The sequence below is a fragment of the Neolamprologus brichardi genome, chromosome 5 (genome assembly GCF_056152115.1).
Source record: "Neolamprologus brichardi isolate AB-2024 chromosome 5, ASM5615211v1, whole genome shotgun sequence".
Lineage (NCBI taxonomy): Eukaryota > Metazoa > Chordata > Actinopteri > Cichliformes > Cichlidae > Neolamprologus > Neolamprologus brichardi.
The window spans coordinates 15,877,420-15,887,500 of NC_142108.1; the positions used below are offsets into that span (position 1 = coordinate 15,877,420).

The following is a 10,081-nucleotide window of genomic DNA, read 5'->3' on the forward strand; positions in this document are numbered from 1 at the left end:
AAACACATTAGTCAGAACATTTTGGTAGCGATTTGTAGAGCTCATGCTCACTGATCTGAGGTAAAATGCTTCTCAGTGTTTGCCGGCTCCCTGCGGAGATGCCTGCACCACAGGTGCTGCAAATGGCAGCTTTGTGTTGCCAGGTGAGCGGCGCAGCAGGGCGGGGACGGGCTCACAATCCCAATTCCACACAATGTCTTGATCAATAATTCAGACACATCTTCTGTGCTCTGTTTACGCACCTCTATAAGTCCATCCAGTGCCCTCACTCTCTGTTTGCTGCCGGCATGAATCATTAAGCAGCAAATTGAACAGACACCTCAGAGATCGCGCTTTAATTTAGACAGGAGGAACCACTGGGCTCCTTCATTTTCTACTTTTTGTGAGTACATCTAAATATATACATTATACAGTCTTTATATATTATTAGCAAGCCCTGTAGATAAGCTTTTCTGCTAATAACCATAATTAAACTTTATAGCTAAAAATAAGGCAGACGTCACTTTTGGCATCATCAAACTGTAAAAGTGAAATAAAAGCTTCAAAGCAAATAACATCATGGAATATAAAATAGGATATTAACACCTCTGCCTACACAAATAGCAAAATGATTCATGTTTTTCTCTGATAATTTCTCTGCAAAATGGGTTCATAGTATTTTTAGATAATCATAAATCCCACAGGATCGTCACATTGAGAGAGAAACAAAAAAAACCCCTAAATGTACCCCTGAAAATCAAAACATGACAAAATAACCTAATAATTATTTGGTATTATTTGGACAACACCTACTCCTTATGGCTCACACTCTCAGCACATTAAAACAACATTCAGCTGCACTTTATCTGAGGCCAATTAGCAATAAAAAATGCATGTTTTGTCTATCGCTTTGTTGTGTTTGATGAAGCAGGGTGAGTATGACGGCAGGGATGCTGTAAATACATTTAAAAAAAAACATATCTGGTCGTAGTGCAGCTCTCCACCATCCATCTGTGCAAACCGTTCCTAGAGGGGACGTTTCCTCAGAGATCTTAGAGCTGGGTGTTTCTGAGCTGCTAGGTAACAGAAGAGCATCAGCGCTCCTCCTCAGTGAAACAGAGCGGGTGGGTGGATCCCTCCGGACGCACCGAAAAACGCAGAGTAACCGGGAGTAAAATCCACTATCACAGAACAAACAAGGATCCTGTCTGTAACAGAAAGGAGGTCAGGGCGAGAATATGCAAAGTGTTCAGCTAAAGCGAGCAACCACTCGGGAATAATGAGATAAAGTGATCGATAGCCCAACTGATACATGACCTCTGGCTGTATCTGTCATCTGGGTACACAAGCGCGCACGCACACACACGCAACACAAACATACCTACAACACAGAGATAAGATCACTAAGCATCTCTCTCTCCGTTCATTTTCTATCATCTCAAAATTTTCTTTAATTAATAAATAATTAAGGCAAATACGAGGGAAAAATTAGGGACACAGAATGAGGCAAATGTGACTTGTTCACATAAATAAATTTCCTCATCACTAGTCAAATCATCTGTTGCATGCATTAAGACCACACATGCTCTGTGAGTTTTTAATGTCCTGGATCTTTTTACATAAAACAGTTAATCCCTGAAATTGAAGTTGAGGTGTTTACAGGTGTTTAGTGCACCTCTCTACACCACTGACTGCTAAATAAAGACAAAGGGCACACAGTGAGGTAGACGCGAGGTAGTCAGTTCAGGGAATCCATATCGACTGATGCCCCAAGCTAAAGTCTTTAGAAAAAGTGAGGCTGTTGCATCTTGCAAATGCTGTGATTAAAAAAAAACCAACACACACACACACACACACACACACACACACACACACACACGTGTCTGGTAACATTTTTATTCATGCCATCTCTCAGAAGAAAATTGTAGTGGCTTGCAGTGTGTCTGGCAGGAGTTCATGGCGATTTGTAAATGTGAGTGTGAATATTTTTGTTGCAAACCATGTCTGCACATTAAAAGCCCACAAATGTATTCTCAATGACTGTACGAATTAGCAAAGAGGAAAAAAAAAATCTCATCATCACAGGGAGGTGGAGGTCAGTAGTTATCTGCTGAATGATCAACACAAACACATCCAGGATTCCTACGAGAAGTCACGTTCATGCAGAGAGCTCGAAAAGAGGAGCATCCTTCCTGCCGTGTGTTTTAAGACGACCATGTGTGAGAGCAAAAGCAGCACAACAGTCTTGTTGTTCGTCATCTACAGAATGAATCGGAGGAGCCAAATCATTTACTCCGTGTTTCTGAAAAACAGCTACGATGATGGCTGTTATACATTTTTGTTTCTTTTTCTTTTTTCATTTTCTGTCCTGCTACCATCTGGTGACGCCTACAGTCCAACAGTTGCCCAGCACGCACGCACACGCACCATTAACACATAAACCTTGCACAGATTGTCCATCCACCTTTCTTTACACACAAAATCACAGCTATACAGCACTTAGCCACCCACCTGAAAGAGACAGAGTGAGCAATTTAGAGCGCGCGCGTGCACACACACACACACACACACACACTCTCACTGAACCCCATCGAAGTGTAGAGAGTGATGAACTGAGGAACGGCAGCAGGAGTTGTACATCAGAGGAAAATACGTCATGTATAACCGTGTTTAAATGACCTTGTTTGATCAAACCGATTAAGTGAGACATCTTAAACTGTAAACCACTGCATCATATTCAGGTAACGCTCTGCATCGGGGTCTAAACCTCATCAAGTGATGCAAATGAATCTAGCTGTGGACAAAAATACGCCCACTTCACCCACTCGCACATTCACTCCCTCTCTGCTGATTCCCGTTAAAAGCACCTGCGGTACAGCTCCAACACCCACAACTGTGCAAGAATATGTAAGTGCCACTCAACCTGGACTCGGAGCGACCCAGCCCACACACTCAAATGCCGACACTATTTGAGTCTTTGTGAGCAGCTCCAGGTGAAAAAAAAATCTTTCATTGCCTGATGAGGAACAAAGGAAGCAACGCTATTAATGAGAGCACAAAAACAACAGCGGGGTTTTCAGCAATTCTTCAGTTCAGCTCTTTCTTTTTTTAAACTAGAGGCCTTTTCAAGCAGATCTTAGTCAATGTAATCATCTTCGGATTATTCAGGAAGTGAAGTGCTCCTTCACCAGGTCTGCAGTTTTGATTTCACAGCTGCTACACATCTGCACATAAACTAATCAGCTCCAAAACAACTGTCTCTTATTTAAGTATCATCCCTTCAGTAAGTACAGAAAAAATATGTAATGTGCACTCTTTATTTTACACCCTTTTATGGAATATGTATGAGATATATCAACACTTAATAAAAGATTTATAGTCGTTTTAAGCTGTTGTAAGGGCATTTTCTGCTTCAGCATGCAAAATAGAGAATAAACTAAAAAAGTAAAAATAAATAAAATAAAATATGCCTTCATAATATTTTGAATTGCTGGGTTTTTAATAATGCTATTTATTAACAGCATGCCTTACATCACACAGATTTATTGAATGTATTTATGAATAAATCAAAATTTAAGGTGTTGTAGATGCATAAACACCATGAAGGGAACATATTTAGCCTTTTGGTAGGTGGTTGCTAGGCAACATAATAAAGCTATAATATCTGATATAGAGAAAAACTTTCAGAGGCCTAAGATACAGTTGTGTGCTAAGTTTAATTAGCAGGCAAACAAACAAAAACATATAATCTAAAAAAAAGAAGCTAGTTAGCATAAGCAGGTGACATTCTCCATCTTTTATATACAGTCTATATCTTACACTTACACTTAGCTTCTGACTGTGAATATTAATTATTGACATATAAAGTGCAAATATATAGATATGTATATATTATTCCGTGTTATAAACAAGCTAAGATGAAAAGAGGGTGTTAAAATGCTCCTCTGTAATCATAAATATACAATCATGGGGGCTTCAAAGACAAGATGAAACTTTAAATCACATTAAAAAGTCAGTATTTGACCCACTTAACCTCTCAACAAAAAGACAGGGTAACTAGCCTAATATTCAAACTGTATTAATTAGCATATTTAAACTCTCACTCTCTTTAAACTCCTTTTCAACTTCCCCCTTTACCCCTTAACTATAAACCCGAATGAGCGGACCCTCTTTAACCCTTTGAAGACGTGAATAATTTTTAGAGCAATGAATGAATTACAATTCCTGCAACTGCTTCACTATTCTGCTGCCAACAGTGATAAATTAATCCTTCATTATCACTGGAAATGGAAGCTTCTGTCCTCTCCGTCTCGACATTGTGTGCGCTCTGTGATGCTTTTTTGTTAAGCCGTGGGGTATTTCACAGCTAGGGGACACGCTCCATCTGTAGCCATGTATATTTAATAATTTCCTCCCCTTGTTCCACTCAGGGCTCTGGTGGTCTTGTTTTTTTTGTTTTTTGTTTTAAAAACACAATAAACAACTTTTTTTTAATGTCTCCAGTCTCAGAAAAAAACATGAGAGGGCAAACAGAGCTGTTTTATCATCACTTTTCCTGTTCCTTGGATCTTAGCTTTGAGACCCCGTCCACTGCTGAGCCCATGAGTGTAGGTGTGAATGTCTATAACTATACAGTTTATCCAGTGGCTGTGACACAAACACACAAACAGAGAAGGAGAAAAAGTATTCTGATATTTATGGATCTTGTTCCGGTAAGTGAGTCAGAGGTCACACAGATGTATAGCAGTTAATCAGCTCGTGTTTTTTCCGCTTACTTCTGCTGTGACTTACTGCATGAGGATAAATCAAATAAGTCATCACTCAGCTTGTGTCTGCCGAGCGGGTTATTAGTGAAGTGGACGGTCTGTGGGTATAAAGAGCTGAAAAGGGGAGTGAAAGGGACAGATGTAGACATTAAAGCCCCCGTGGGAGTTTGTGAAGAGACAAACAGACATGTGAACAGCTTGGCAGAAACTGGTCCGCTTCACTTTCTAGTGGCACTAAACACTTGAAGACAGGTGCTTTTCAGCATGGAGCTTGAAAGTGACAGTTTGCTAAAACCTCATTTCTGCACACAGCAGAATGGTGCAAAACCTTGCAACTGAAGTTTAGAGGAGGGTTTTTAATACAATATTTTAGGTTTTAACTTTTTATTTCACTTCGAGGTTGCTGGGCGCTGACATAGAGCGAGAGGTGGGGTACACCCTGGACAGGTCGCCAGTCTATCCCAGGGCAAACACCGTCCACAATTATACTCGTATAAATCTTTATGTGATGTAAAAATGCCATAACACAACTTCATTGTACAGCAGCACGATGCTTTTACCTTCCCTAGTGAGCCAACAAGAATGCCTGTTGACGATTTAGTACCTCAAAACAGACTTCAACAACCTCCAACAAAGCACAGTACTTTGCAAACTATGCCAGAAAATCGTTGCAACTAAAGGTGAAACCAACAAACTGTTTTCCCCACTTTTGTTAAATTCAAACACTGTCAAATTGTAACCCAAGGACGCATTACACAAGAGGAGCAAAGAAAAAAAAAAGAATGGTGGTCTTTGTCTCTCTATGTTAGCCTTGTGATGGATCAGGCCCATGAGTTAGATACTAGTTAAGAAAACACCACATGTGGAAGAAGGCAAAGAGGCCGAAGGCTGACAGCTTTTCTTTTCATATGTCTATTAACATGAACGCAACATAACTGGGTCAATTATTGAATTGAGTTGTGTCTAAGAGTGTGCTTATTGTGTTCAGTGAAGTCTCTCACCTGTGTAGTCCTCAAAGCACTCGCAGGTATAGCCTCCCTCTCTGCTGCGGCACACGCCATGAGGTCCACACGGTTTAGAGTAGCACAGGTCGATCTCAGTCTCGCAGTAGTCCCCCGTGAAGCCGGTGGGACAGCGGCAGCGCAGCCCAGCGATGGGGTGGATGGGTCTGAACAGGATGGTATCGGATGCAACAAAGGGCGCCAGGCTGTCAAACTTCAGCACCGACACACACTTCATGTAGTTCTCACACGGCTCGCGCAGACAGATGTTGTCATCAAAGGGAAGAACCTCCTGGGAGGAAATCTGAGCGAGAAGACTGCGGTTCAAATACAATCTCTCTTGGAGCTCCTCCGAGCCGAAAAACTCCCCAGGCTCAGCCCCTCTCCCCGGCCCGTCGCCTCCGTGACCGAGCCCACCAGGACGCTGGTGTCCCTCCCCAAACACGGGCACAGCCACCGACAAGCTGACGTTGAGGATGCGAGCGCTGACGTCCGTGTCATCTTGGATGTTGAAGATCACAACGTCTTCAGGGGCAGCGGATAGGACCCGGGCCACGCCGTCCAAGAACTGCGACAGCAGCAGGGACAGGAAATGTTCCTGGGAGGTGTTGGCCAATCGCAACGTGATGCTGTTGGACAGCATTTCATCTGTGATGATGGTGACTTGGAGAATGCACTGAGCTGAGACTGAGTGGACACCATCTGAGAAACAGGGGAGAAAAAGAAAAACGTTTTAAAAATGGCAATTTTGGAACTTCTCTTAGCAGAAACCAAGTGCCAACCTCCAGGACTGAAAAAACGAATGAGTCTCCATAGACTTCAGTTTTAAAATGACAAACTTAAAGGTATCAAAAATCACATTTACAGCCTGGTAGACAAACAGGTTTGGCCTCTTTAGAGTAGTGATGAACTTTCCATAACTAACATACTTCACCTGTATTTGGGCCTGAAGTTATGCATTATAAAGACTGCTGTGTGACAGGTGGCTGCCGACTTGATCACTACCTGCTATTCTGATCTTCTGAATTTGACCCCTGGAGCATACTCATGGTGATTTCCTGGAAAATATTATGTCTTGCCGTGCAGTTAACTGAGCTAACAACCCACCCAAGAAGTCTGGGCTCCATTTGTTTTCCCAGTGAGTGAAATATGTGCATTATTTTTGTTTAAATGTAAGCTGCACTAACAATCAGATATCTGTGTCTGCAGGATTCATACGTACAGCCTACGGATGCAGCTTACTAACGAACACAGCACTCCACCTTCTCGTCCAAATATGGTTGTTTGCTGCTCTAAAGAAAACATGTCGACGGCCAAAACGCTGTACTCAGTGCTTCAAAACGGTAGCCAATAGTAGAGCGATGGGGACGATTGCGAAGTGCTGGTGTGTGGGTTGGATGAAGAAGGCTGAATGTACTCCAGGTTTTATGTCACGCTGTCACAAAAATCTTTAAAAGATGAAAAACAACGACGCATTAGTCGATCTGCGCCTCTCAGCTTACCGGCCTTCCCAATCACACAAATGTCAAAGCACGCGTCACTAAAAAATCCACTTTGATTTAGGAACTAATACACTTCGAAGAAGCTAGATGCAGTCGGTTACTCAGGGGAAAGTAAACGCTGTATTTGTTCGGGGACTATTTTCAGACATGAGTTAACAGTTGGTGCTGCAGCATTTGAAAAAAGCAGGCCTGTATACATAGGAGTGACTCAGACGTGCCAGTGTTCACAGTCATATAGGAATGTAGTGCAATGTTGCACACATTGTTGACACACACACACACACACATACATTTGATTTGGGGGGGTTGAGCCATGCCATCATAATGTAATTGAAATAACAGGATGTTTTTATCCTCCAAAGTATATTATAATAATCTAAACTTGAGTCTCGCCAACACACGGAGCAGCTGTAACATCAGGACATGAAGGTGAATGGTGGTGGCTTTACACAGCTGTTCCACACAGTGTAGCAGCATCTTTCCTAAAGCTCAGGATGGTGGTATAAAGCAAAGACGGTAGCCACAATAATGTACAAATTGGTGTTTTGATAAATATTATAATAATAACACCTTTTTACTTGTTCTTGGCTCAGACGGGTGTTTTTCTTGTTTTGTGCCAGAGTAGATAAGAAATGAATGCCAGGCCCAAGAGAGAACAAGTGTATGTTTTCTTTCAATACATTCCAACTTTCTAATCAGCAATTTCACGCCTGTATTCACAGCTCACTCTTTGCTTTCTTTGTCCGGAAGCAGAGATGCTACTTCATTATACATGCCACGCTGAAAGCCTCGAGTCTCAAATTCACCACTTTCAGCAATTCTCAGCTCAGCGGATCTCTTGTTTTTAAAACCAGATCCTGGTAGCGTTTAATTATCAGTACACTTCAAATGTTCAGCTCTGAATCCAGTGTTGTTTTACTCCTGCTGTTGTACATGATGTCTTGACTGTACACTGCATGAATTTGTGTGTTAGGTCTTTACTAAAGAGTTCACTTTCTAATGTAGACATTATGTTGCATCATATCAGGCCAACATTTGCACTGACTTATGACTTTGCTGAGCTGATATTTTTGGGTTATTTTCCCCCCACTGTGAGCCCATTTACAATAAAGTAAAAATGCTCATCAGCAAGTATGAGCTGGAAGTCGAACAGTACAGAGTCAGAGCACTGCTCACTGAGGAGTAAAATTATAATGAAAACAGCCTTGATGTGAGTAAGGAGCACACAGGGAAGTCCAGTGCGTGGCTAACAAGCACAAAACCTTTTTTTTTGGTCTGTTACAGCTTCAATGTTGCTCTAAATCCAGTCGATAGAAACAGTCTAACACAAATGTACTTCCTAACCTGGATCTTTGGCTTTCTGCCCAGTGACAAAGGGCCAAAGCCAGCATACAGTTACACAACAAACAGTTTGCACTGCATTGTTGAAAACCTAATTCATTTCTGCTAAATGTTCTCCTAACATTTAGGACCAATTTAAATGTACATGGCACATCTCTTGCTTTATCGTCATCATAAATATAAATTGCCAAAACACTTTGACAATGTTCAAACACTTTAAGCTGTACAAACATTCACTTTTTCCCTTTTTATGCCAACAAATTATTTAAAAATGCTCAAAAATCAACAACAGCAGTGAAAGAAGCATGTACAATCATTTCTATTCTAGGCATTTATAGCAAAATGTCAGAATAAGGCTGATGCAAAAGTTCATGTGTCTTAATTAATCCTAAGTGGCTTTTGCTGAAATGCCACTATTGCAGCCACCGTAATCGCAGAATAACACCATAATCTGTATTTGATTATTTTGAACCAGTCTATTTAAAGACTGAAACATTATTATTTTCCAAGAGGAAGCTTACATCAATCCGCCTTTAAAAAGCTACACAGGCTTACTTTGAGGTCACGGCGAGAGACCACTATCATTTTGTCTATCTAGCCGGCCCGTGGGTTTCTGTAGCCTCGAGAGCAAACACAAAGCGGGCTTAATCAAATCAAATGTGTCACTAAAACAAGCCTCGGCCTCTCCCTCTAAAACAATCAATAGGACGCTTTGTTTGGGGTGTCTGGACGCCGGCCAGAGAGCAGAACCTGTGAGCAGGACTCACACAAACAGCACTGCTCAAAGTTACCAGATCCCTGTTTTGGCACCAGACAAGTTTAAACACAAAGTGCCAAGGGGAGGGGGGAAGGGGGAGGGGGAGGAAGAAGAGGAGGGTGGGATGGGGACGAGTGGAGAGGGGGGCTCATAGAGGAAGTGAGACAGAGAAGCATGTTTGACACGGCTTTAATCCTTCAGTTTTCACTCAAGCGCTTCCAGCACTGTAATAATACAGGGCCTTAGCAGAGGAAGTGCAGGGAATAAATCAAAGACCAAAAACAAGGAGGGTCGCTCCTAATTCACACTCTACTGTAAACACACACACACACCTGTGTACACAAGGAAATGTTTGCAGATAAGTGTCTAGAAGGTGACAAAGAGAAGACAAAGGCAGATGATGCTCTATCTTCTTTTAGAAAAAAACCCCCTAATTTACAGCAGAAGCTACAAAGTTACTGTTTTCATTATGTGTCACACTCATGATTATTGTCATAAACCACTGTTTAAAGACTGAAGGTGGAATTTAGGACCTGGTGGCTGGAAAAGAAAAATATGAGGTTTCACAGGATAATCGACCTGTTATTTCAGTGTATTCAGGGCTTAAACCAGTGATTTTAGTGACAGTCTGCTACGATTTGTCTCTGAAATTACTTTCTGATAGCTTATCTGATAACATCTTGATTATTTTCCAAGTGAAACATACAGTACATTAGAAACATATTTCCACAGACT

General features: G+C 41.6%; 1 protein-coding gene across 3 annotated transcripts in view; it reads right to left on the reverse strand.

Moving 5' to 3' along the window:
• Positions 1–10,081, reverse strand: part of celsr2 (cadherin, EGF LAG seven-pass G-type receptor 2) — a 70,091-nt gene that overhangs the window by 37,843 nt on the left and 22,167 nt on the right. For all 3 annotated transcript variants that reach the window (XM_006783399.3, XM_035904082.2, XM_035904077.2), the window contains exon 2: positions 5,747–6,448. In XM_006783399.3, the coding sequence (XP_006783462.2) occupies positions 5,747–6,448 (702 nt within the window). The remainder of the gene's footprint in view (positions 1–5,746; positions 6,449–10,081) is intronic.